This window comes from Micrasema longulum, unplaced genomic scaffold (genome assembly GCF_059751315.1).
Source record: "Micrasema longulum isolate JH-2025_06_02 unplaced genomic scaffold, ASM5975131v1 h1tg003014l, whole genome shotgun sequence".
In the NCBI taxonomy this organism is placed as follows: domain Eukaryota; kingdom Metazoa; phylum Arthropoda; class Insecta; order Trichoptera; family Brachycentridae; genus Micrasema; species Micrasema longulum.
Genome location: NW_028280123.1, coordinates 23,158 through 50,970, shown reverse-complemented (window position 1 = coordinate 50,970; position 27,813 = coordinate 23,158). Strand labels below are relative to the sequence as shown.

Below are 27,813 nucleotides of genomic sequence, written 5' to 3'. Positions count from 1 at the left end.
TTTTTTGTTCAATTTATTTTGTGTAGAATAAATTTCAAAAGGTTTAATTTGCCGGTCAAAAAATAAATATATTCAATTATATAAAACTTTTAAGTATATTTTTTGTCAAACATATCTTAAAAAAATATTGTATTTATCTAATGTTTATTTGCTTTATTTTTTTAATGGCACGATTTAGAAAAAAAAAGCCTTTTAAAATGGTTAAATTGTATGATTTCTTTACTTTTTATCAGACTACAACCTTAAGGTTTAACTTGAAATATGCCGAGACCTCTATTTCCGAGTACATGGCGTTGAACTTTACCTCATTACAACTAGTATTTAAAATCTACCTAATTGTTCATTACATAATTTGTGCGTAAAGACGCATAATGATGAAGGGTTTAATGTACATTTTTTATTCTAAACCTTTTTTTCATTTTCTGTCTTAATATGGTTTGTGTGGCTAATGAATCATTTCTCCTTTAACAGCCCTCATTTGCCCAGAAAGCATAAGAAGAGTAATACTATGTAAGTATGATAACACTTTGGTGTGCGGCTCGGTTTACTAAATACATTTACATATTACTATTAGGTACATATTAAAATGTTGACACGCTTTCTTTCATCTTTTGTATAGCTGTTTTTTCAAGCATGTTCAAAACATAATGCTGGTTGTATTACAGGTCTACAAATCTATATAGGTGAAATATACAGGAGATACATTCAGCAAAATCTCCTTTTTAAACGGTGTCAAAAATGTAACACAATTACAGCAATGTAAATTTATAACTAGAAAATTTAATGCCACTAGAAATCATTTGTTAAATTATTTTTCTTAGATATATGAATGTGTAATAATTTTATTGTGAATTTCCTCTAAAATTTAATCACAAACAAAACATGAATGAAGTTTGTAATGTTATACGGATCGATCCCGAAAATTCAAGTTTTGTTTTATTTGAAAACAGCTATAATTTTTTAATATTAATATCATTTTAGAAAGGGAAAAATGACATTACCTAAGCGAACTTTGGACTCATATAATTGATTTGACCTTTTGGTGAGTTGGTTGAATATAAAAAATAGTGCTGCTTTATAATATTCAATGTTTCACTATAGCATCCAAGTTAAACCCGCCCGCCTATCTATGCCTTTTACAAATTAGTACATAATAAACAAACATTTAACCATAGTAGAAAACGGGGGAGTCGTCAAAGTAAGCGATTATGCTCAGCATACCACTATATTTGACTTTCGATAATGATATTTTATAGTTACCAGGTTTATGGGAAAATAAATCAAGTAATTGTTATTTATTATAAATCACCACCACTCTTTATATCTTCCTACAAAAAAAAATCTATGAAGTGCTCCCAGCCCGTTCTCAGTGAACGATGAAACTAGCCGATTACCTCAGCTTATTACTCCATACAAAAAAGTACACTATGTTTCGCGTCTTTAACCCAACCCAAGTCAGCTTTTTTAGTACTAAAACAAGCTCGCAGATAACAAATATTATTTAAAGATTCTCTATTTGGAAACAAGTATTTCAAACATTATTTCCGAAGGACTATTTTTCATTGATAGGATACCGTTGACATATTGTGTATCACATAGGACATGTGGCGTCCGCAGTGGCCTTTTTCGGCATTATTTATATTAAAAGGAATCGGCCGGTGCTCGGTGTTGACAGTTACTGCTGAATGTCATTGTGGCATTTGTTAATAAACTTTTGCGCAACTGTTGTATTAAAATAGTATAGAATAAAGCTATGTATATCGCGTTGTTAATAATAATTGTTGTTTGAGTTGATTTTCACAAACCCACAGAAAAAATAGCCATTTATAATTATATTCATCATCATCATCATCATCAGCCGTCTCTTGTCCAATGTTGAACATAGGCCTCCCCCTTTAGTCTCCATATTTCCCTATCCTGAGCCAACCTCATCCAACCACTTCCTGCAACTCGTCTTATGTCATCAGACCACCTTGTCTGAGGCCTGCCGACACTTCTACCCGTTCTGGGTCGCCATTCCAGGACTTTTTTGGTCCATCTAGAGTCTGTGATTCTGGCTATATGACCAGCCCAGCTCCATTTCTGGTTGGCAGCCCTATGGACCACATCGGTGATCTTTGTTCTCGCTCTAATCCATGTATTGGTTTTTCTGTCTCTCAACGAAATACCCAGCATTCTCCTTTCCATGGCTCTCTGTGTCACTGATAATTTGTGTAAATTTTTTTTTGTGAACACAAAAGTTTCACAGCCATATGTCAGTACAGGGAGAACACAAGCATCAAAAAGTTTCTTCTTTAAGTAAATTAAATACTTCGGAGATTTTAGGATATATGAGAGCTTACCAAAGGCGGCCCATGCTAAACCTCGCCTTCTTTCTATTTCTACCTCTTGATTATCTTTGCCGAGCTTTATTTCATGTCCTAAGTATACATAACTATCAATATTTTCAATTATTTCTCCATTTACTAAGATGTTACATGATTGGTTTGCATCACTCATTACTTTAGTTTTTGAGGCATTCATTTTCAAGCCTATTTTCAGGGATGCTGTATTAACTTCGTTTATCATGTTTTCGAGTTCTTTCTCATCTTTAGCAAATAGGACTATATCATCTGCGAATCTGAGATAATTATATTACTTACATATTATGTACTTATATGCAGGTACAAATTAATAAACATTTTTTTAATATTGCCTATAAAATAAATCACGGCTCGCCACTTGAAGAAATATCCACTGACCTCGTAGAATAATTAGGCGGAAAGAATGACATTTTGAACGACAGAAAGCGAGGATTTAAAAATTATAGATCTTAAAAAAATTCTAGTGGTTTCAAAACAACACTATTTCAAACAATGCATTGGTTTGTATAATTTTTTTTTGAAAACACAAAGTTTCATTGGAGAACGTTACTAATATGTTTTTGACAAATTTGATCATAATGACTTGAATTTGGTGCCAAATCAGTCCTGATAATATCGGCGTTTATTTTAATTGAGTGCTGGTCTATTACTCTTTCAGTAATACAAATAATAAAATAATAATGGTACATAATATAAATTGTAAGTATGGTTGCTAGCTATCTCATTAAGTATAATCTGTTTTGAGATGGCTAGCAATATTACTATGCTATTTCTAGTATTTTACTAAGTATTTTTGTCAATAAAATTTCAATGGCTATAGAAAAAAAAATATTCCGTCACAAATTCATCTCGTTCCAATTTAAATATATTGTATGGAATCTGTGAAATAAAAGGTTGTGAAATAATGAATTGTGATAATTTTTGCAGGAGAGAAGGTCCTTCTTGGCGCCGTAGTACTTCTCGCGATATTGCATCAGATTTTGATTCGATGTTCCCAAGTCACACAACCTTCCCCAGGGGTATGTCATTTCAGCGATACAATTAATTATCAGCATTTTTCTATAATGCCAAAATTAAATCTGCACGTTACTGTTTAATGCTACACTAAAATGCCTCTTTATTTTCAGAAAGAAAAACAATATTTTGAATAATATTTACATGCATTTAAAAATTACGTGTGAGCTGTTTTTATCCTAACATGAATTGATTTGTATGCTAAATGTATAAATTAATAACATTGTCTTTGTACCTGTGTAATTTTTTACATCTATTCTTTTTTAGCAAAAAATTTTAATAAATCAAATAATTTTTTTTTTTATTGTAAAATAATGATAATTAGAATCGTGAATGCAGTAAAAAAAGATTTTTCTAATATAATATAAGTTTTTCATATAATGGCAAAATTAATTATTATTATGTTGCATAATATAAAATATTATGTAATATAAATTTTATATAATAGAAATAAATTACACGCTGGAAGGGAAAATAAGTGTTTTGAAAATAATACTAAGTAAGATTTGCGTAGGTTATTTTAAAATCAGTATTTAAGTACACAAAATCAGTTAATTGCATTTATTGCAAAAAAGTAGGAACAATTAAAATTTATAAGCCTAATACCTAATCCGTTTTTTTTCTAATGGGACTTCAGCCCTTTGTTCCTTCTCAGCATTGATGAAGGGTATAAAATAAAGACAATCTCGTAATGGACAAAACGTTGGATTAGGAATGTTTTAAACTTGACTTGGTGCATTTATGGAAAGAATTTTTGTAAAAAAAAACTATGCACATTTTGTACATCATGGCAGCAGCTACCATGTTGCAGAATATAAATGTTGTATTGTATTTAAAACTAAAATTATTTTGATTTGTGTTTTTCTTTTTTTAACAGTAATTTATTTTGTTTGAATTATTTCTTAATATTGGTACTGTTCCGATAAATTTATTCTTTTGGAGAAATAGACCTTTGCCTGCTGATGTTTTGATACTTTATTTTTAGTGTCTCTAGTTCTTCATAAATCTAGAAGTAAAACTTCATTTATTTTCTTTCACGTAAATATTCACTTTACATCACAACAGCCAAAGTCCACTTAAAATAATGATTTATTTCAATATGTTTTAAGTTCACGGATGACTGTTACTGTATTCATATACATTTTTTGAGTTCATTCTTTTAGATTAATCAACTAGGTGTTATTATATTGAAGCTGCTTTAATTGACTCAGTAGTAATAAACATATCATTTGAATTCTGATTTATATTTCATTTTCATTAAATGATACGGAATTTCTTGTCCAGATATATGTATTCAAAATTGAAATAATAATACTCTTTTGATTTATTTCAGAATAATACATATAGGTACCCATGTCTTATTGCACAAAATAAAGATCTTCAACATAAAACAAAAACTGTTAGTTTTTTGGATGGACTATTATTGCGATAGTTACTATTTCCACTGGGTGTTTCCTAACAATGTTTTGTTGTAAATAATAAGCCAACAGTTAAAGTGTTTTGTATTGAAATGTCTTTATGTGAGTGTAGAGAGACGATACACATTGGATAATAACTATGTGTATGTGTAATGTGGTTGCAGTTGGGTTGCGCGTTACTCTGCATGCACCGAACACTCCACCAAATGGCGGCGGCCCGACTAACCTCACATCCCCGTCCAATGCCACAAAACAATAGGTACTTGTATTCATTCTCTCTCTTGCCTACATTCTGTGTTCCGTTATGTTCACTCTCTCCGTCGCTGTGTTCACAACCTCCGCTGTGTTCACCACCTTCGCTGTGTCCACAACTCCCGCTGTGTTCACAACCTTTACGTCCGTAATGTTCACGCAGAATGATCAAGTGCTTTAACGCTTTCAACAACTTTTATATAACAAATATCTCTGTTATATCCCGATTGGTTGGGGTATAAAATGGTATAATAGTCATAAAATTGGGGAGAAGTCATTTTTTATACACAAATCTTTCACATATCATATCGAGCAGTCACACAATACATTGCTATGAATCATATTCACCTTTAACAGAGGCTGCGCTATGCGAATGGTAGTTTTTTAAATGTTGTATTCCAATTGTGATTAACAAAGCTTGCTATTTTGTTTGTTTTTTTTTGTTAATGTATAACTCTGTTGATTTTAATTATGTCCTCAACATTTTTTTTTGTTTTCCAATTTGCATTCATTTTTATTATAGTGTTAAGAATGTCCCTTATCATTCGTGGATATCTTGAAACTGTATCCTTTCCTCCGGTACAAACTAATAATTTTTGTAATGTCCAACTTATACATCACTGTAAATATCATTTGGCCGGCTGCATGATACGTGTGTTCAAATTTTTTACAGGCTCTAAGAGGCGATCTCGGAAGAAGACAACGGCTGACGCGGAACCCCCGCCCGAAACTTCCGCAGCTAACAAACCCATCGACAACTTATCGCCTAACCTCACTAGCCCTGCAGACACCTTGGATTTGTCCGACTTGGACCTCAGCAAAATGGAACTGTCGGAAGTGGAAGCGCGCACTCTATCCGGTCTCACCCCCGCTTTATCACGGCGCCTGCAACGACAGCTCTTAGCGCATCTCCCTCCCGCAGCCGCCCGCTGCTTACGCCGCACCCTGTCCGCACACCTGCCCGCACCCCCTGACCTCCCCGACCCCACCTCTCCGCCACCTCCCTACGGGCGTAGCTTCTCTGCTACCGACACACCAGACTCTTTAGTGCAATCTGAAATACCGGCCACTAGATCGGAACAAGACTGCCCGCTTACCCGGGATGTCTCGCAGAACAGGTCTCGAGAAGATAGTCGAGATACTGTCCATCAATATTCCCGAGATCTTAATCTCCCGAGCCATTGCGAAAAGCCACCCGTAGAAACTATATCAACAAAGTTGGAAGATTCGGTAACAGTGTCACCACAATCTATCCCTGTTTCTGAGCAATCTGTTTTAAGTAAGTACTTCTCAATGGATAGAAATGCTGATGAATATCCGATTACCGGTAGTAATGGTTATGAAAGCAATGGGTTTGGCCCGAGTCATATGCCAAATTACTCCGGATACTATTCTCTAGGACGCCGCGCCTTGCGAACACCTCCAGCAGATACATCTCGAAAGAGAGTTTCTCGATTTTTAAGACCTGACTTTTTTGACACTCCTCGGGAGGAAAGCCTTTATGTGCGTGATAAGAAAGAGAAAGAGCTCGAGACCCAAAAGGTTCTCGAAGAAATAAGACGAAAGAAAAATAGAGTTGTGGACACTTCTATATCGAGTCCTTGTAGCCCTTCCTCATTGACTGACATATCAAGCATATTCGAAAACTCAAGCGCAAGATACGGACATAGAAACAGTTTATCGCCAATCAGTTTACCTATAACACGAGATAAAAGCCGATCCGTGACGCCATTTTATCCAATTTTAGATAACATAAGTGAACACCATTCCGATAAAGTAACAACCCCGACAGGAAATGTAACTCATATTCATAAAGAATTAAGCACTGCTTCTCATATTGATAATACGAATGAAAATAATTTAAGTACATCTAAATCTTCTAGTCAAAATAATTCCAAAATTGATGATGGATTACTCGGTAAGAGTGCCAACAATGATTCCCGACTAGTGCGACCCAAGAGTTATCCTACTAAGGCTTGCCGAGAGAATGGAATAGTGACAAATGCGAAGAGTGCGGAACAACACGATGATCCGGCTCTTAGTATTCCAACAAGTAGCAAACTATTGAGGCCTAAAAGTTACCCCAATTCATCTCAGTCCCCTGATAAAGTTTACAGTATGGACCCGAGGAAATCAAATGGTATTACTTCTGAAACTACAAATCATGCTAAGAATATCGGCAACTCAAATGCCAGTACACATAATAATACTGATGTATTGGAAAATGATCAAAACGTATCCGTCAGTTTTAATGTTTGTTTGCCTAGCAAAAACTTGGATAAGGTAAACTCATTGAGAAAAATTGTAATATCTAAGGAATTATTGAATAACAACGTTGTAGACACAGATATTAAAAATGATCCAACTGTTGTGTTGTCATTAAAAAATCTTACTCTGAACTGTATTGAAAATACTAAAATTAGTAATGACAGTTTCATAAATAATGAGGAAAATGTTAAAAGTTGTAACAGCGATTCAAAAGTTATATTCGGTCTTAATTTAAACAACAAAGAACAAAAAAGTAAAATAATTGAATCCACCTCCCATCCTGAACATAACATTTTAGAAAAACAAACTGCAAACAATATCGAATCGAAAGAGACAGCCAATATGTCAACCAGTAATAATGCAACCAATAATCAAAATGAAACAAATAGTACAATGGACGAGAAGAAGAAGAGACCGACTATAAAGAAAAAAGTCATTTTGAAGAAGAAAGTCGCCAAAAAAAGTGAAACTGTCGCAGAAATAGAATCGAAAAAAGAAGGTAAAGAATTGATCACAACTCCTAAAAGTGATGAACAAAAAACAGTAGTCACAAAGAAAAAATCAGTTCTTCATTCAATCGGAGAGAAATTTGAAAAGTTTAGAAATGACAGTTTTAATAGAAGCTGTTCTCAAGAAAAAGATTCAAAGACAGAATCAAAAGGGAAGAGTCTATTGCCAGCTGTAAAAGATGAAGCGAAACCTTCACGAATCGAGAACGTCATGAGAGCGCTACGGGAGCGTTCTGTTCCTAGTGGAAATTCTAGTGAGCTAATCACAGAGTCGGGATTAATCAAGCGTGCTGTTACTGTAACCAATCTACCCACTCTAGATACCAAACCTTCTCACAGCAAGAAAAGTGTTAACAGAGTTCTAGGACTATTTAAAAAAATTGAATCAAAAGAAAAAATCAACAAGATCAGTGTTGATGGGGCAAGTAACCCTGAGAGTACAGTTGGGGATGAAAATGTCCAGAAAAGCTCCCCATTTCAAACAAATGAAACTAATAAACCAAAAAGACCCACGTCTCTACTTCTTAATGGAATTGGTAAACGAGTGCAAGCATGTTATAATGGAGCTTCTAGTGATAGTATTTTGATCACGGATACAAAACATAATAATTGCAATAATGATGATTTGAATTCTGTATCTGAGGAAAAATCGGAAGATTTAAAATCGCAGAAAAAAACTTTAAGAATTGATTTCTCTCGCCTGCCCAGGCTAAATCAAAATATATTTACTAAACGTAATTCCTTGGAATTATCAAACAGTAGAGAAGAGAGTGAGTGTAAAGAAGTTGATAATATACAGTGGGGGAGTGAAGTCTCTAATAATAATGATAGTACAAATCATTCTGCTGATTGTGATGAAAACAAGACTAATGAAAACATTGAAAATATTTCATCTTTTAATAATAATTTGATTTCTCCTAATTGGTCTCCAGATTGCGATCTTACTAAATTTATGGTCGATTCCGAACCTGATTGCAATCAAAATCCCAATCCACATCCACAACGCAGTCACGAAGCTACTTCACCTGACTCTGAAAATATGATTGATCGCATACGCCGCAAAAGTTTTTATTCTCGATTCAATGAAAAGAAGAATCGTAGGAAAAGTCAACTTGTAGGTCCAGGCGCCAAGGAATATAATCCCTCTGAAAGAATACATTCTCTGCCAGATGGTGATAATATGTATATAAACAAGTACGATTATTCGCCCACTAGCATCGGCAAGTACGACTACTCTCCGACGAACAGGTATGATTATTCTCCTACTGACAGTAACAAGTACGAGCGACCGCAGACTCTCGAGTTTGGGAAATCATCTCAATATGCAGACAGCGGAGGAGTCAGAAGTCCGACAAAGAGCAGAATAGGCCATACTTTAGGGGGAGACCAATTACCGATCGGCGGTCATAAATCATTGGATAGAAGTGAGCGCAAGCATTTACTAGATCCAAATCACCAGAATTACTGGGAAAATAATCCACATTATTCAATGCCTAGATATTCCAGGACCGTGTCATTGTTTGATAATAATTACGATGCCAATCAGCCGATGGCGGATTATAAAAACTCAGGTTCAAGATACGGAAGAAGTTTTTCATTTCTTTCTCCGACTTCTACTTACGGCACTCTCAGTCCTCGAAGTCATTCCCGAAACTCTGCAATATTACTCAGAGACAGTGGAGATACAGAACCGAACCCAGAAAGTGTTCTTACTAAAATTAGAAATAGAAAAAAACTGGCAGCCATGAGCCCCTCGAGGGATGATGAGGATACACATTTGGACACAAAAATCAGGTACGTCCGACATAACGCTTGTATATAGTCTATACTGTCACTATATAGTTTTACCATTCACTTGAAAAAATGAATTGTGAAATGATTCCTACATTATCAATCCTTCAAATAATGTTAAATAATAATGATACCCGAGTAATTAATCATTGAAATATAAACAGTTTAATAAATAGTAGTATAAATAGCGCTTTCTACATCGATGCATGTGAATATTGCATGTTGTTTTTACGTCATTAACGCTTACATTAGCACTAATCCGATCATTGACCATTTCATTTCCAGATCCAACCACACATCTACATCTATCAATGAACATGATCAATCTCCAGACCGAGCCGATATAAACAACATTGGCTAAATTACGTTTCCATCGAAATCTGATTTTTGCTTCATTACAATTTACTGTTTCCATTATTTTAGTCTTGATGGCTTGTCGGGTTTAATGCATCATCAGTGATTTTAAAAAAATGTTATGAAAACTTTTTTTCTTTAAGATACACAAAATTTCACGCTACATATTAAAAAAAATACTTTGAAGTATCAAACAATGTATTAGTAATTATACATACATCAGATATGATGTAATACCTTACTATTAATCATACATAGCTTGTTTTGGGGTTAAACTAAAAACTCATCCTTAGGAGGATTAGAATCTATATAAAATCTTTACATATACAAATTAATCACAGTTTTTTCTTTTTGAAATATTTCAGCTTAAGTAGAAGAATCTCATGTAGAATTTTAAAAGAATGTGCAATAGATATCAAATTATGCATTTTGTTCATTTTTTTACATTTACAAATTTTCACACAACCCTGAAACAAGATGTATTCACAATTAAGTATTTATGCAAATAGAGCAATATATGTATATAAAACATCTACTTTTGTATAAATATATACAAAAATAAAAAGGTGTGTAAGGTAATAATTCATATTGGTTTTACATACCATAAGTGTTAATCAATTTTGCCTACATGTTATGCTGGTGAGATAAGTTTGTGACTGATAGAAGAAAGCTAATATATTTATAGCATTTACATGTTAATGTTTGCCCAGAAATAATATAGTTAAGCTTTGTTTGGAAATTAAATTTATTACTTTTTAAAGCCAAATAGCTGCCAACAATAATATAAATTCTTAGTATTTCCTAAATAGAAATACATTGGATGGGCGGATGAAAAAATAATGGTATTCAATAACAAAGGTGTGGTGTATTTAAAATTATAAGAAAACGTTATACACACATGCATATGTTAGCATTTGTAGTGAGCATCTTCAGTGTAAGCTACTTAAAATAGTTTTTATTTATTATTATCATTCAATCATTTTCATTCAAAATTTTTAATATTGTTTCTCATATTTGTAAGGTAAACATAAAATAACTCTCGCAATAGTTACCCCTAGGTGACATTATTATATCTATAAAATGACACATAATAATGTACCTTGGTTACTAATTAATTAGGCAAAGGTGTAAATGTTAGAGCTTGTGATATATTTTTAAGTCTCAAAGAAGACAAATGCAATCATAAATATACTATTAATTATGTTGCATAACATTATTTGGTGCTTAATGTAAAAAATTATATTGATTCATATTTATAACAAAACTATTTATAAACACATGAATTATATACGTATCTGTTTCTTTTCAATTGAATAAAGGATATTTATTATGTTAAATGTGTAAATTCTTTTATTGGCCTTAATGTTTTATATATTATGTTTATGGGAGTGATTTTACATAAGATATGTTTTAAAGTAAAATAATTTTTAAAATGCCTATTGTTTTCTTATTCTAGTCTGTGCCGAAAACTATTTTAGGAGAATAAGATCTAATATATGTTAAGTCTGAATAAGTTATACTTTGCTGTAAATAAACCTGTAATTACTAGTAATAATGATCTAATTAACGCACTCACTTGGAGTTTGTGAGATCGTCTACATTGAAACTGTTACTTTTGTATGTTGAAATGTTTTATTTTACATATAAATTTATTAAATATTACCTTAATATTAATATGTACATGTCATCAATCATAGAAATTATAACATCTATTATGTAATATAGCCTTTTCTTATTCTTTAGTGTTTTTGAACATTTTAAGTTCAGCCCAAACAGTATACTTTCACGCTTATTCAATCCGTGTTGAATAATAATAAATAATCAGAATAAGTTGAAATTGTTATAAAAAGAGTCGAATCACACAGATAGATATGCATATTATTATAAGAAATCAAACAAATTCACTGTCACCTTTATATTAATTTTAATAATAACTACTTTCTAAGTAAAATTCTCATTAATTTGATTAAATTTACATAGATAATTTGTGTACTTAAAATCCGGGTTGCGTAGGTTTAGTGGAATCTACTACTGTAGAAATTAATCTTCAGAACTTTCACCAGTTTTGAAATATTGGTTTCTATTTTGTTAAACCGGGTTCAGTCTCAGATTTATAAAATGTTTTTACATCCACTATTGTTGGTATTCAGTTAACCAATGAACAAAGTTGTTAACTCGGATGCCAATTCAAATGTGAATATTTATTGTAATTATGCTTCACATAAAAATTGATCAACATAACCATAGATTAAAATCCAATAAAACTACTAGCAAAGTAATATTATTGCTTAATAATGTTTCAGTTATAATTTTTGCACTAACAATAGATAAAAAAAAAGTTATAATAACATAATTACTATTTTAAAATAATACTAATTTTGCTTAGTGAAATTGTACTGGACTCAATTCTATTAAAGGTAAATTATCAATATTATTATTGATTTCCAGTATTTACAAATATATGTTTCTCTAAAATGCCATATAATTTTTATAAATGAGGTATATACCTTCACACCATATTAAAAATAGTTATTTTTATGGCAGGAAATATTTACAATCAGAATGCATAAAATGGGTCGATCGTTCACCAGCAGTAGCAAATTGCGGTTGGTGATCTTATTAAAAACTTGTTTTTTTATTTTGTTTTATTGTATTGATTTTTTTTATAATTCATTATTATAGATTGTGATAATTTTCTTGAGGAAAATATATATTTTACAAATTGAATGTCTATTTTTATTTAAACCGTAACTATCTTTAAGATCTGCATCAGTTGTTGAAAATTACATCCCATTTTGGTTCTTGATCCACAATGTTTTAATAAATAAATTTATTCAATATTAAGAGACTTTATCTTTTTCAAAGAATAAGGCAGCAGGGATGTGTAAATTTAAACACAATTTTCTATTTTTATAATAAACTTTATTGAAACATTCTTGGAAGATATTCCAATACATCATATGTTTTAAACCATATCGGCAAAGAACTTCTTATCTTTTTCAGTCAAGGTTTCCAAAATATCATCTAGTTGAGTATTAGGAAATCTATCCACCCACGATTGTATTAGTCCCTGTAGGTTGGGCTCATACACTTGAAGATCCACGCGGCCATCTGAAATTATTTTGTTACATATATAATGAATATATTTTATGACATTGGCTCATGTGATGTTATGGCTAAGAAAACCTTCACAAAAAATGTTAATTACAAAATTTAAAACATCGAAAAATTAGAAATAAACTTGATCTGAAAACTTCTTCACTTTCATTTATAAGTACATATAATTATTGTTCCCCACATACATTATCGCTCTAGTATTCTGTATCTAAGTCATTATGGAAATTTAAAAAGATTTGGGATAATTAAAAATAATCCAATGCGTATAATTTTAAAGTGCAGTAGACGAACAAAATTTAAGGCACTGACAAAACTTCCGGATATTATATCAGTTGGCCAGAGAATCAAATTTAATTTTGCCAAAGAAATTAATACAATTAGGGTCAGGTAGGGTATAAATGAGACAGTGAAAAAAGTCAGGTAAACAAAATACATATAGAAAGAAATATGGAGCTTATCTGATACGACGGACGGTGGTGCGTAATTGCTAATACATAATCATGTACTTCAAAACAAAAAATTACTAGTTATATTTACATATTATATAGTAATTACTACCATTATGAAAATGTTCATTTTATTACCATAAATGCCTTTAAAAAAATATGTAAAATTATACCCAATTATCCTCACAAAATCTTTCAAACTCGGCAAACAAACTTTTGTTACATTGCAAACATCTAACGCAGCATGTCGCTACTTGCAGTGTCGATCTACGCTAGCAGACTTTCTATCTACCCACACAAACATAAATCAGTGTTGCCTTAAGCTTTGACTGGAAAGATCGTGTTTTTTGTGTGCGGGTAAAAACAAGACTACAAGGACCAATCTTAACTCCTAAATACCACAAAAGTACATTGAAAAACATAAACGATTTTCTGAAAATGACCTTTGTACATTTATGCCGCTCGTCAGAACTGGAGAAATGTCACCTCCTCTTTACGCTGCTTTGAGCTGAACAATTTAAAATTGATAAATCACTCTTAACTAGGCAATTTTTTGGTAAACCTCTGTCCTAAACAAGGGAGAAAAACTACATTAAACGGCGAACAAGAAGCAGACCTTTCATAAAAAAATAAGATTATGGCTAATCGGGGATTTGCATTGACAGCAGAAGAAATGAAATGTATTAACAGATAAAGGTAGCACAATACATGTAAACTTCCCTGTCAAAAATCAAGTATTGTAATGAAATGAAATACAACAGAGTGGGAAATACACATTTTAACAGATAAAGTTAGCACAATACTTGATTCTTGACAGGGAAGTTTACATGTATTGTGCTAACTTTATCTGTTAAAATGTGTATTTCCCACTCTGTTGTATTTCGCCATGTGTTCTTTTCCTACCTTTAAATAATAAAAGCTTAATCCCAATTTCGGTCCAAAAACTCCCAAAAATGAACTGTTTAGCAAACTAGCTGTAAATATGTATGTTTCTGTCCCCTGTTAAAATACTTATTTGATCTTATCTCCAAAATATGTTAAGAATAGTATAAAAACTGTAAATGTTGTAAACAATTCACCAGTCTTGAAGATGCCTACTTAGGCGAAAGCGCTCGTTGGTCAAAATAATAAAAAGTAAAACTAAACCAAGAAGTTTCATAGATAAGTTAATTTATAATTTTATCATAATCAGTAAAATCTTATTATTAAAGTAGACAGTCCCCCCCTATACACCGTCGAGGACAACCCCCACTCTTTTACATTTACCTTCGCTCCTTTCTTTTTTCCATGTTACAAGGTTTGAGTTTAGCTTTAAAATATAAATAGGTAGGCATCACAAAAATATTATCTACGATACGGCATTGGGAAAAACCCAAAAGCTCTCCCAGATCCAGATTCTACTTTTCATAATAATAACTTTGCCAAATTTAATGATATTGTCTTGTATCTGTAAAAACTGTGTTGTTTTCACATTTCGTTTCTCTTGGAATTTATGTTGTTGAATTTTTAGTAGTAAAACTGTTATTATTGCCATCATAACCTTTACAACTTGGAAAAAAGATTTGATTTTTATTTGTGCCACCCCTGTCAGTGGACGACGGCCGATGCCGGCCGAGTAAAACCGAAATACCTCTTCGGGTCTCCTCTGATTGGATGAACGTTTTTACCCCGTCCCCCTACCTTCCGCGTCCTAAGAAATCTTGAGCCAAATTTTTTAACTATGTTGTTCAGAATGTCATATCTAAATATAATATATCACTGACCTAGGGCAGTTTTTCAAAATAGTAGACAGCTTACATACGGTGGGATCGTAATTTGCTCATGTTTAGATAAATAAATAAATTTTCAGTGAGTTTACAATACAGATTTTACATCAACTAAATATGTAGTTATTTTTATTTATAACGGATAGAACTCACCATAAACCATAGTAATGTGGAATGTACCTATACTGGCATTGGACAAATATGAATGGCTCGGAAAGTGACATTCATAAAACTGATAATATAAAGAAAATACATACTTTCCAATTTGGTATTGGGTTGAACGAGAATCTTCCGTGGTTGTTTATGCGCCAGTACGATATCTCTCCACCTTCCCCAAGGTTCCCTCAACTCGCTGTAATGAGCGAACAGTTTTCTCGCTCCATCTGTGTTTGCAGTGGATTTCAGAACTTGCAACTTTAACAGGAAATCACCTAAAAAAACTTGCTTTTTTAAAAAATAGCCCTAAATCAACACCAGGGTGCCAACATTTTTGAGCAAAATAATACATAGTTGAAAATTTAACAACATTTTTTAACAAAAAATATGCACGAAATGTTAATTTAGTTTTTGAAAACAATTGATAGCAAAATGTCTTCAAATACCTAGTGAACAGATGCATAGTGCATAGTGCCTACTACTACTACTACCATCACGCCATTTCACCGTGGGGGCCTACCCCAGAGAGAATGGACCACCACACACGTCTATCTTGGCATACATTCCTAGCTTCTTCCACATTCATACATCTTGTCATACATTTTTTTTGCACCACAACAGGCCAGGAGGCCCAATTACAGTGGTAAATTACATCACGGAACACCCAGGCTTGAGAAAAATTACATTTTAATTTTTGTGTTCTCACCGGGAATCGAACCCGGAACCTTCCGTGCGTGAGTCAAGCGTCTTGACCACTACACCACGGAGGCCGCCATGCATACATGCCCTTCGGTTCTGTCTGCTTTTGACATGACCAGACTTAAGATTTTGGTTTATCTGATCATGCCACGTCTTCCTAGGTCGTCCTCGTCTCACGTTACATGCATGGTGCCACTTCTTAAATTTTCAGCTTTAGCCCAAAGCATTATTTTATTTTTTGGCAGGAAAATTATTTGTGTAAGTTAGAACTTTGTTGACTTGAAAAATTATCATAATAGTTTGACAATCAAAAACTTATCTTACCAACAACTTTTTTTCCAATTGTTTCAATTTTAGTTCGATCCAGAGTCATTAACATATTCTTTCCAGGTTCAGTTTCTGTAATTTTAAGGATCCCTTCGCCATCAAGTTCTAATAGGCGCATCAAAACAAATCTAGCTTGAGCGTGAGCCTATTGCATATAAAAAAACACCAGAGTTAAAAATGTGTTAAGAAATCTGTTTTCAAAATTCTAATTCAATTAAAAACCTTACCTGTAACCAAGCCTCGGTAGCTGGTTGATACATCTCTGTAGCTTTGGCAACTCCGTTCCATAGCAAACTCAACCAATTTGTGTAAATGATATCGTCCGCTACTTTCCCTTCGTATCCAAACACCCTGGAAAGAAAATTTCATTGAAAATAAAATAGCATGGGACAGAATTTTAAATGTAATTTTTTTAATTTTAAGACATAATTTCGGTTTGGATTTTTAAAAATATGTTTACAACTTTTAGACGCAGCAACTCAAAATAATATTGCATGAAAATCTAGTTTTTTTTCCCTTTGAATGTGAAATAAGATCCAAGTAAGTCATTTGAATGTAAAATAAGATATTATAAAAATAAAATATTGAAAAACATATGTGACAATGTACGGAGGAAGAGGTTTTATGGATAGATACCGAATTTTTTTTGTTTGGAATTGTTTTAAATAATGCAAAACTTAATAAATATAGGTTTTACTTACTTGAGCACATTTCTATCTAAACACAAATATAGTCCGACTGCCTCAGCTCTGCATTCTTCGAAGGTTGAACCGATATTTGTAAACTGGGAATCATAAGTTTCTCCATCCTTATACCAAGACTCAATAGGACCACCTTGGAATTATAAAAAAATCAATAAATTCAATACCTATTTATTTTTAACAAATAAAAAAAAAACTATTTCACATAAAAAAAAATTGTTGAATATATAAACATTTGTTGAAGAAATAACACGGGTAAGAGTATTTCATTGTAAAATGAGTTAGTAATCTAATATATTATTCTGAAAATGACCAAAGTTAAAACTTTTAATATCCATTAAAACCATATTGTAAGGTACAAATTAAGTCCGTGCAAGTGTGATGGTTTTGATACTATGACAATGAAATATCAATTTGTATCATAAATTTTTTTCAGGACAATGTTTTATTGTTTCTCACGTAAAATCATCGGTTTTATACTTTGGCCATTTTTAAACTTATTTATGATACCAAAAAACCAAAACATACCTGTAAGAGGATTTTTAACATTCTCTTTATCAAAGTTAAATGTACCGTCTGCATTTTGATAAAACAATTTTCCACTTCCATGACCCAAAAGTTCATGTAACCCTACTTGAACCTAGAAACATATAAATAGAAATTTGTTTCCAAAATGATTTTTCAACTTATGATTCATAAAGTCAAAACAATATTAAATTACCTCAAAAGATGGAACTCTATACTTGTTCAAAAGATCGGAATCCGATTCTGTTAGAAAAGGTGTTACAGTGTCTTTATAGTGAGCTGGTATCACATTCCCAAGGGAAACATTCTTGAAACCCTCACTTTGACGGATTTCATCATCTAAGGAAAATCAAATCGTACATAATTAACCATAATTATTGATAGATAAATGTTTTCAAAATAATTACTGTAAAAACGATATTATAAAGTGTTTTTTGTCCAATTACAGATGTGAATTACAGCACAGATCACCCGGGCTTGAGAAAAATCTCACCGAGAATCAAATCCGAAACCCTGAACGTGTGAGACTAGTGCCTTAGCTATTACACCACAGCCAAAAACCATAATTAAGAAATCGTCATATTCGGAAGAAGCTAACTACCCCTAATCTGAACATGTAATTTTAATTCACATTCAGTTTATTAGTAAATTCAGTTGACTAAAATGTAAAAATCAATTTTAATAATAAAAAAAAACTCTTAGGAATATCTACGTCCATTGTTTATTCTGCAGATAATTTTTTTTTGTTCACATAATACCAATTGCCACTAGTAGCACTTCCATAGAAGCCCATAAGCCGGGCATGCCAACAAATTTAGTGGAGGAAAAAATATCAACACTGAAAAGGAAAAAGTAACCAAGCGACATGTAACAACTTTACAGAAGAGCCAATTAAAGATTATAAAAAATAAAGAACCTCGTATTTTCATTTAAATTATGAATGTAGGAACAATGCCAAAATAATATTTATGCATGAGATTTTTTCTGGAAAAAAAAGAAAATAAACTTTAATTGGCTCTTCTGTAATGTTGCTACATGTTGCTTGGTAACATTTTTTTTTGTTTTTGTTTGGGGAACTTTCTCTGGAAAATTTTCCCAGCTATTAATGTTTGCTTCACCTGATTGGCACTTTGCTTTCTTTTCATTTATCGAAATGCCTTTGCCCTTTTCGGGATTTCTTCGTTCTTGGAATAATATTTCGAGTGTCTGATAAAACCCCCTCAGAAGACTTCTCAAATTTCTACATTGGCACCTTGGGAATTTCTCAAAAACCAATGTCAATATACACAAATATATAATTATTGAGACAAATCTAGATGATCCATATCCAGGCTTTTAAAAATTGGCTTAATTTCTGATGTTAAGAAAGATATGGTTCGTGGTTACATTGACACTTTTCCCTGCATATCTTCTCACTATTGTTGGGCAAAGACGTCGAGGGAATACTTGTATAGCAAGGTCTGCATTTAAACAAACATTTTAGTTTTTGATAATAATACATTTTTTAAACAATCATTTATCGAAAGAAAAAATGTAATAAAATAACAACGTAAAATAATAATCTTATTTTCATCATAAATATGGAAGGAATAATAGAATTGATTAAAAAATAATAAAATGTTACTGGGTGACCGTGATGTGTATTTTTGAAATTACTTCGCGTGTGGCGTCTCAAGTTCTCTTCCCTTCTCGATGAGTTCTGCTGATTTGTCAGTTGACTACTGTAAACCGGAAACCTATCAAAACTCTCTTATCATTCGTTGATTCGGAAGAACTAGTGACGTCATGCAAAGTTTTTATTAAAATCATTATTATTATTTTTTAAACTTCACCGTACAATTTGATACTCTAATTTTTACTACGCGTAAGAATAAATTTTTTATATGTAATAGTTTTTTTTAGTATTTGTAACTTGTGTATACCTATTGTAAAATGCAAAGAAAAAATTATAATAAATAAAAAATAAATTAAAAAATGAGGAAGTTCAGTGATTTTTTTGTTTTTTATTTGTTAAGACTAAAAAACTTAGCCAATTTTTTAAATTTTTTTATTTTTATATATCGTATTATCAGCGCTACGATTTTTTAAAGTTTTGTATTTCTGAAATAACTCCACCTGTGACGTCAGGGGTTCTTTTTAGCTTATTATCATTCAGTTCTTCCCATTGGAAATGGCAAGCAAATTGGAAATCTTCCATAGCTCTCATATCATTGGTTGATTCATGTGAACCAGTGACATCATTCAAAGTAGTCTGTTTTAATTAAAATGTTTTTTTTTTTCATACATTTTCAGGAAACTTAGCTGTACATTTTAATGCTCCAATTTTTACCGTGCGCAAGAAAACATTTATTGTATCAAATTTCCCATAGGGCTAAAGTTCCTCATTACTTACGTCTACATGGCAGACAAACTTTTTTGTAAAATCGGGTCTACATTTTGCAGCTTGTCATGCCGGCCGCTTTGACACAAAAGGACAGATAATCTAGTTAGTTTTCGAGACCTACAATAGTGTCAACCGCCTCGCTAAATTCGAAGGTGATCGAGTGCATAATTTTGCAGCTCGGTCTTGGATTTAGATACTTAAAAAACATGTTACAAGGTACTCACAATGAGTAACAAGGGTTTAAGTCATTCTAAGTAAAAAATAAACATTTGTGATCAAATCAACATTCAAATTAAATCATTACACACCAAATTTATCTACACACAGATACATAATTCTAAAAAAAAAAAATCTTAAATGGTAAAAGAAACTAATAATAAAACTATTGATAAAAATATATTATATCTGTCAACATTATAATTAGATGATCACAACAACTTGTGGTTGTGGTGATAGAGGCACTTAAGAATGAAGTTGTGAGTTCATTGGCTGATAATAAAAACACACACTAATATAACATGACTGAAAAATATATGGTGGTATAAATAAATTCACTTAAAAAAGCATTGGTAAATTAAAATGAACCATCGAAAATATCGAAAGCAGTGGATAACCCTTTCTATTGTACTCTAAATTTCTTGTTATAAAATAAATCAATTTATCTACTGTTATTTAGTAATTGAGAAAATATTTATCGTTATTGCTAGAAATATGTATTGATAACAATTGAATGGCATAATCTTTTAATTCCTCTTTTGAATGAATAAATTCAAAACAGAATTCAAGCCAGCAACAGTTCTAATAATTGTATTATTTCATTTATACCAAAAATACATGAATTGCAAACAACAAGGAAAAGTTTAACATAATTTAAAAATAAATTATTAAGTTGATCTTAAAATTGTTGAACCATTGGTATAATTAAATTGCTCATGTGTATTTTTATTATCAGTTGTATTTTATGAGTATATGTCAGTATAATAAAATTATATAAATTAATTTATCTATGTATATCACTTTAATGTATATATTTAGTGTATACAGTCCCAACTTAACACGGATTTATCTAGCAAATCAGGACATGAACATAATAAAACAGGTTTCTCTAGAGAGAAGGACTCTTAAATTAATAATAATTTATATGCGTAAAAAATTTATATGGAAAATATTAGATACTTGAAGTGAAAGGACATTTAAAAAATAATTTCAGCATACATTAGTTTAAAAACTCACAGTTTGGAATGTTAATTCCAGCAGGTACCCCACTACCGGCAAATGTTAGGACATCGAGGCTAGTGAAGTCTGGCTGTAGGAATGTGTCCTTCTCAAGATCCTTACCCCAAGGTAAAAGTATGAGGAAGTTCTCTGCATTATCTACAAGAGCTTTGAATTTCTCAGACATTTTCTTATTTACCATTGCAACAAAACCTTCAAATTCACCCCTCTGTCCACTAGGATCACGGTAGGTTTCAATGAATCCTTGGTAACTAAAACAAAATAAAATTTGTTACAATTAAACAAAATACAGCGCATATATCGTCGGTCTAACTTGTGAAACTCCTAAGTTCCAAACTTACTTCAGTAACAAAGGTTTTTTCCATGTTTATTGTAAATAATGGAACACCGTATGAATACATAAGTTTTACACAGATATAGATTATTTGAATTTATAACAGAAAACGCTAAAATATCATTTTTGCCCATTTGTGGACTTATAAATTTTACAAGTTAAATATACAAAAACATCAAAAAAATATTGTAATCTGAATATTTATTAGGCGTTGCCATAAGTTTATGGAAATTGAGTGGAATAGAATTTCAGATTTTGTCAGAAAAATATTATATAACCATATACCTTTAATAAAACCGTTAACACACACTACTGTAAGCATATTTATTTAAAAAATAAAAAAAAGATTCTTACTATTTACCAAAATGTTTTAATTTTCAGATGATTTCATAAAATTTGTTAATAACTTGTGCTGGAAAAATGGGAATTGAGTTGTCGTAGAGTGGGATTTGAACCCTGGACCAATAATCTGTGAGCCCACAACACTACATGACTACAACCCGTAAAAAATAAATAATACAAAACAATCATACGTTTCAATAACAGGTCCTTTATCTTTAATCCAGAAACGACTACCATTTTTGTGTTCATCCAAATCGCCCTGGGAAAAACTCTGTATGTAATGTTTCAACATCTGTTTTTCATTATCATTGGCTGCATATTTACTGGCTTCTTCCAGGTGTTGATTAACTTGTTGAAGAATAGGTGAATAATCACCTCGCACCACTTCAAAATATGCCCCTTTGTATAGGACTTTATCAAGTGTTATTTTACTATCAACTCCTTTCTCGACACTTGCCAAACGAATTGAATACAGCGGTGTTCCTGAAATAATATACTTATTTAAATCTTTTTATTTTTTAATTTTTGAAAATATTATATTATATCGGCTGTGAAAGGTAAAATAGGAAATATGTTACAATTTTGTAAATATTTTTTATGAATGTAAATAAAGTATATGATTTTATGAATATGTACGTAACAAACCTTCTTTTGTTAATGACTTGCAAGTTCTGCAAATATAAGCTTCCAACTTTCGAGATCGGAGCCAATCTCCAACCAAATCTGCATCTTCCATAGTACAATTACCAGAGAAGTAAGTTGATATTCCCTATGAAAAGGGGGTATTTAAACACATTAAGTTAATATTTTTTTAAAAATTGTAGATAAAAATACACCTCTCATTATAAATGGTAAGAATGTGATATGTACAAAACAACATGAGACAAAATATTCTGGAAATATTAATAGAATTATAAAAAAGATGTACCTTGTCCCCAAGACCGAGACTCTTAAGGCGGTCTGTGAGGGAAAAAATCCGCTCGTGACAGTCATTCCATAACTTCTTTATCTGTTCCGGGTTGTTTTTATAAGCCTTTGAAGCCTTTACTATAACTAAGAACTTTTCCTTCGATAAGTTTGGAATGAATTTTGTATCTCCGATGCTTTTATAATTCCCAGAATTGGAAAATAAGCCGCAAGAATACACCAGAAATGCCTATAACCAAAACATTGTTATGTCTCGAAAGCCATGTGAAAATTTCTACAGTTACAATTTAATTCAAATGTCTCACCGTAAAATTTTCATCCGTGACATTTAGAGATAGTGCTGCCGATTTCAGACTTTCTAGAGATTCTGAAGTAAAAATTCTATGCAGCAAAGAGAAAATTAAGGGAGATTCGGGACTAGTTTGCACTAAAACAATTGAGCCCCCAGTCCAACAAGCCTAAAATGTATAAGAAAAGGAAAGATAATTTTGATTATTTACTAATAGTAATGAGACACTTAAAGACATAAAAAAGTATTTTAGAACCTTGCTCAGATGATGGGCGTACAGTTTTTCATTATCCGTTAGACTGTTAAATGCAGCAGTGCAGTCCAACTCTACTATAGGCTGATTATTTGGAAGCACAAACTCAGAATTAGCACTCATGATATCTGAAAAAATATTTGATTTAATAACCGGCTTCGGTCTGACTGATAATCGTGTGGCCGATTTACTTAGACTACGATTTAGACATGTTCTGACTAAACTTGGTGAAGAATATCGCAATTTTGAGTAGAGTCTCAGCATCTCTGCAGATATTTTAGGTATGTCTGCAAAAATGATTGAAACCATTAAAAACTGAAACATTTAGTTATTTAATTTCATACTTTCTTAAGGAAAATAGATTAATAAGTATTGGTATTTTGAATAATTTCTCTAGAGAAACAAACATTTGTAATTTACAAGATTATATAAGCGATATCCCATATTTATTTCATTGAATCGATGAATAATAAAAGGTACCTAAGAGTTTTATTAAAACAGAGATAATTTTAAGAAAACATTGTATTTCTATCAGCATGGGAGTTTTAAAAAACTTTTTAGCATTAATTTATGCATTTATGAACATGGCATTTGAAAAAAGAAAAAAAAACCTAAAAATATTTCGCAGACATGGATCAATTAGTCAATTATATTAATCAATTTCAATATCTCTGTATTTTTCTCTTTCTGTACATTTCCATTGAATGATTTCCTTATAGAATAAATGGTTAGCTAAAGTCTAAGAGTAATAATTTGCTCTCGCTTGCAACAACAACAACAAGAACAAACCATCACGCCGTTTCCCCGTAAAGGGAGGCAGAGAGGATAGAACATCACATCACTCTAATTTTGCAAACAGATCTCGCTTCCTCTACATTCATACATCTTCTCATGCGCGCGCGCCGATTATTCCGACTTTTGACATGTCCACCTTCAAGTATTTGTTGGATTTAGTCATGCCATGTCTTTCTCGGTCTTCCTCTATTTCTGTATCCATCAACATTCGCATTGTAAATATTCTTAGCCGTTCTTTCGCTGTCCATTCGCTCTACATGTCCAAACCAGCGCAGAGCTCCTTTCTTGATTTTGTCGATAATACTTGTCTCAGCCTTACATAATGTACCTATCTCAACATTTGTTTAGTATCGTACATAGTTTTACCACATATTCGCCTGAGAGATCGCATTTCGACAGCATTCAGACTACTTTCATCCCTGTTTTTCCGAGTCCATACTTCGCTCCCAAACATCAGGTCACTCTCGCTTGCGGTGGCGTATTATTACTCTGAGGCTAAGGTACTACTGTGAATTGAGTGGGTTCTGGAAAATTTTATGAAATGGGTACCTTTTAACACAATGGTAAAGTTGATAGCCTGTAGAAATTGTGATATGGGTACCCTTTAACACAGTATTTTCCAACCTTTTAAAGCTTGCGGACTGGTGAAAATAGGAGAAAAATTTTGCGGACCGGTAATGCATGTATAAAAATAACAAATGGCGATTTTTACCAGTACCAGTCCGCGGACCGGCGGTTGGGAAATGCTGTTTTAACATTTATCGATAAAAAAGCAACGTTCTATTCGAAAACAATAATATACAATTACACATGCATGACTTACCGGCTAAAATTGTATTATTTTATATGAAATCTACCTTTTTTTATGACAGCAAAAGTAAAGAGTGACAGCTTGGTGACAGACAAAGATAAACCCACTATAAACCACAGATTAGACACAGATTCCAGCGCTACAGATATAGTGACTTTCAGTATTATTTCTCTGTGATAGTGACACCGTGACATACAAAAACTAATCCTCGAACCACAAACAAAATAATATTGTCATAAACAGTTCACAGATTCATAGACTATCTACGTTCTACGTATTAAAAATACATTCACTGAGACTGGACCACTGGCGCTGTGCACGTGCAAACCACGAGCCCACTGCGTGATATCGCAGGATTGGCCCATTTCACACCTATGGATGTAAAATTAGGTAATTTTACCATAAGGCGCGGTAAAATACTGTAATTTACGGTATTTAACGGTAATTTTTTTTCGGTATAAACGAATTTGAGGTCCTAATTTTTATTTTTCAAAGATATTACAAATACGAGTAGCTTTGTTTTAGGACACTTTACATGACTAAGAAAACCAGGTTTAGATCCATAGGGTGGTTGTCGAGGTTTACTTACAATAAACACACGACTTTTTTCGTATTCATGTCCCGGCTTTCTAGAAATAAAATCCGTATAAGAACGTGACTTCTGTTTTTCATATAATATTAATAGTTAAAGTAAAATAAAAATTCAAAACATTTGAAAATATTCTAAAATGTAACTAACTTGAAGTTTTTATACAATGTAGGTATCGTTTTTTGCTTGTGTTCATATTGATATTCCTTTCTATTTGTGCTGTTTTTAATTTTAATTTGAAAATCTATGTAAATTGTTTTTGGCCGATGTTATCACATTTTGGTAGAAGGCTCTTTCTTATAAAGGAAAAAAAAGTACCTAGCATTCCCAAAGCATGGATATTTCTCCCGAAAATAAATTATTAATTCGATTACTAATCATTTGATTAGTAAATTTAGTCGATTATTTTCATCTCTAGTTCAAATGTGTATCTTGGAAAATATTGGTCCAAAGAAGAAAATAAAAAAACGATTTTTAAGTAAATTTTATTTTCTCAGACTTTTGTAAAAAAAATTTCTACAAAACTTCAGGGATGTAATTATACACAAAAAACTGATTTTAAGCACCATTTTTTCAAAATCGTGGCATGAGCGCTGGTCGTTCAAGGTCACAAACTTAAGGTTTTACTAAGGACCTTATATCCACCGATCCCGTTAAGTTTTAAAACATAATAACCTATTTTATAAAAAAAAGTGGAAAAAGTACATACCGAATGACCTTGAACGTCCCATACTTATAAGAAATCTCGACAACCACCCGATGGATCTAAGTCTGATTTTTGTAGTCATGTAAAGTGTCTTGAAACAAAGCTACTCGTATTTGTAATATCTTTGAAAAATAAAAATTAGTGCGTCAAATTCGTTTCTTACCGAAAAATACCATATTTAACCAAAATCTGGTAAAATTCCGCTGTAGTTTTACCGCCTTGCATCTATAGAGATGAATAGTCACATCACGGCAAAAATTTACTCTGCGTGATAAAATGCAATACGGTGAATAGATATTTATTGTTTTACAATTATTTACTTATTTCATACCTGGCAAACGCAATAACCAGTACACCATGAGACCGACTGATTTCCAGTTGATTTCCTTTTGCGGGATTATTACTTAAGAGTAGGTACATGCTAATTTTTTTTTTTTTTTATATAATTATCTTTAAAATATCTTTTGTTAAATTTTAATATATTATTTGAATCGGGTTGTGATCCTGTGGCTAGTGGTGTGGACTCCCGGATCAGAGGACCAAGGATCGAATCCCACTCAACCCCAACTTGGTTTCCATTTTCTTATTGTGAATTATTTATATCTCTTTAAAAATGGTCACCAAAATTGAAATATTTGGGTAAATTCTAAAAACGCTTATATTTATTTTTTTAATAATGTTTAACCGAGGCTTTTATTAATATTTTTATCAAAGTCATTAACTATAAAGTTTTATAAAAAAAATAAAAATGCAAATATTATCAAATTTAAAAAGATACTAACGATTCTAATAAATGACAATCCACTATAATTTTACCTTGCCGTTTAGATTAAGATGATAGTGTGAAACGGGCTATTCTCCATCGGGTATCACGCGGCTGGTTTGTTTATTTGGAAATTCTTGTAATAATGAACAGACTGGTAGGTATAATCGTACAACTATTTTATGATTAGTAGGTTATCACATACTAAAGATATATGGAAAACTATTAAAAGTATTAAATTAGGCACCAAAATACCATCAAGTATAAAAGAAATAAAGCAAACGAATGGATTCATGCATAAAGGAGAGACTCACATACTTCGACTACTTTAAATAGCTCGATTTGGCGATTTAGCGGCAAAAAATATGAGCTTTCAGAATCAACCCAAAAATGAAACCATTTTATAGTCATTCTAGTTTGGCTGTGTTTTCAAAGTTGTCTCTGAAATCACCACCAAGGTCACGATGGAGGATGTATGATTTACCATTCTGGACAGGCAAAAAATGGTAAAACCCATCTTAAAAAAAAAAATCTCGAATAAGCCGAACACAAGATAATCGTCACCTGTTCTGACAGTTCATCGAATGTTTTCTAAGCTTAAACGTAAGAAAAAAGCATCCAAGACATATTTGTGTTTTAGAAATATACTGAAAAACATTAATAAAGTTAAATAATACAT

At 32.0% G+C, this 27,813-nt stretch overlaps 2 protein-coding genes across 32 annotated transcripts in view; one reads left to right on the top strand and one right to left on the bottom strand.

The window, feature by feature from the left end:
* Positions 1-12,696, top strand: part of Nuak (Nuak family kinase 1) — a 66,517-nt gene extending 53,821 nt beyond the window's left edge. For 10 of the 27 annotated variants that reach the window (XM_088241668.1, XM_088241663.1, XM_088241666.1 and 7 more), the window contains 4 exons: positions 472-510; positions 3,291-3,382; positions 5,721-9,618; positions 9,901-12,696. In XM_088241668.1, the coding sequence (XP_088097794.1) occupies positions 472-510; positions 3,291-3,382; positions 5,721-9,618; positions 9,901-9,976 (4,105 nt within the window). In that variant the 3' untranslated portion in view covers positions 9,977-12,696. Of the gene's footprint in view, positions 1-471; positions 511-3,290; positions 3,383-4,959; positions 5,055-5,720; positions 9,619-9,900 lie in introns of those variants that run through there. The other 17 variants (XM_088241669.1, XM_088241667.1, XM_088241665.1 and 14 more) reach the window with 3 other exon arrangements.
* Positions 12,697-12,869: 173 nt separating this feature from the next.
* Positions 12,870-25,181, bottom strand: DppIII (dipeptidyl peptidase 3). 5 transcript variants are annotated; one of them, XM_088241684.1, is made up of 14 exons: positions 24,815-25,181; positions 23,474-23,598; positions 23,234-23,386; positions 22,930-23,157; positions 22,647-22,770; positions 22,193-22,484; positions 21,323-21,576; positions 17,903-18,045; positions 17,710-17,821; positions 17,182-17,314; positions 16,708-16,831; positions 16,478-16,625; positions 15,556-15,729; positions 12,870-13,080 (listed from the first exon to the last, which is right to left on the bottom strand). In XM_088241684.1, the coding sequence occupies exons 2-14, from the start codon at positions 23,591-23,593 to the stop codon at positions 12,935-12,937; spliced, it is 2,151 nt and encodes a 716-aa protein (XP_088097810.1). In that variant the 5' UTR covers positions 23,594-23,598; positions 24,815-25,181; the 3' UTR covers positions 12,870-12,934. The 5 variants fall into 5 exon arrangements, with proteins under 5 accessions (XP_088097810.1, XP_088097808.1, XP_088097807.1 ...); XM_088241682.1 differs by having other exon boundaries at positions 25,089-25,181; XM_088241681.1 differs by having other exon boundaries at positions 25,123-25,181.
* Positions 25,182-27,813: the final 2,632 nt, after the last annotated feature.

Bases quoted from the DNA above. Each gene is read 5' to 3' on its own strand.
- DppIII (XM_088241686.1), bottom strand. From the start codon at position 23,734: ATGCTGAGACTCTACTCAAAATTGCGATATTCTTCACCAAGTTTAGTC. The intron at 22,771-22,929 runs GTACATCTTTTT...CCCTTTTCATAG, and splicing joins GTCTCGGTCTTGGGGACAAG to GGAATATCAACTTACTTCTC. The intron at 22,485-22,646 runs GTTTGTTACGTA...ATATTATTTCAG, and splicing joins CAAGTCATTAACAAAAGAAG to GAACACCGCTGTATTCAATT.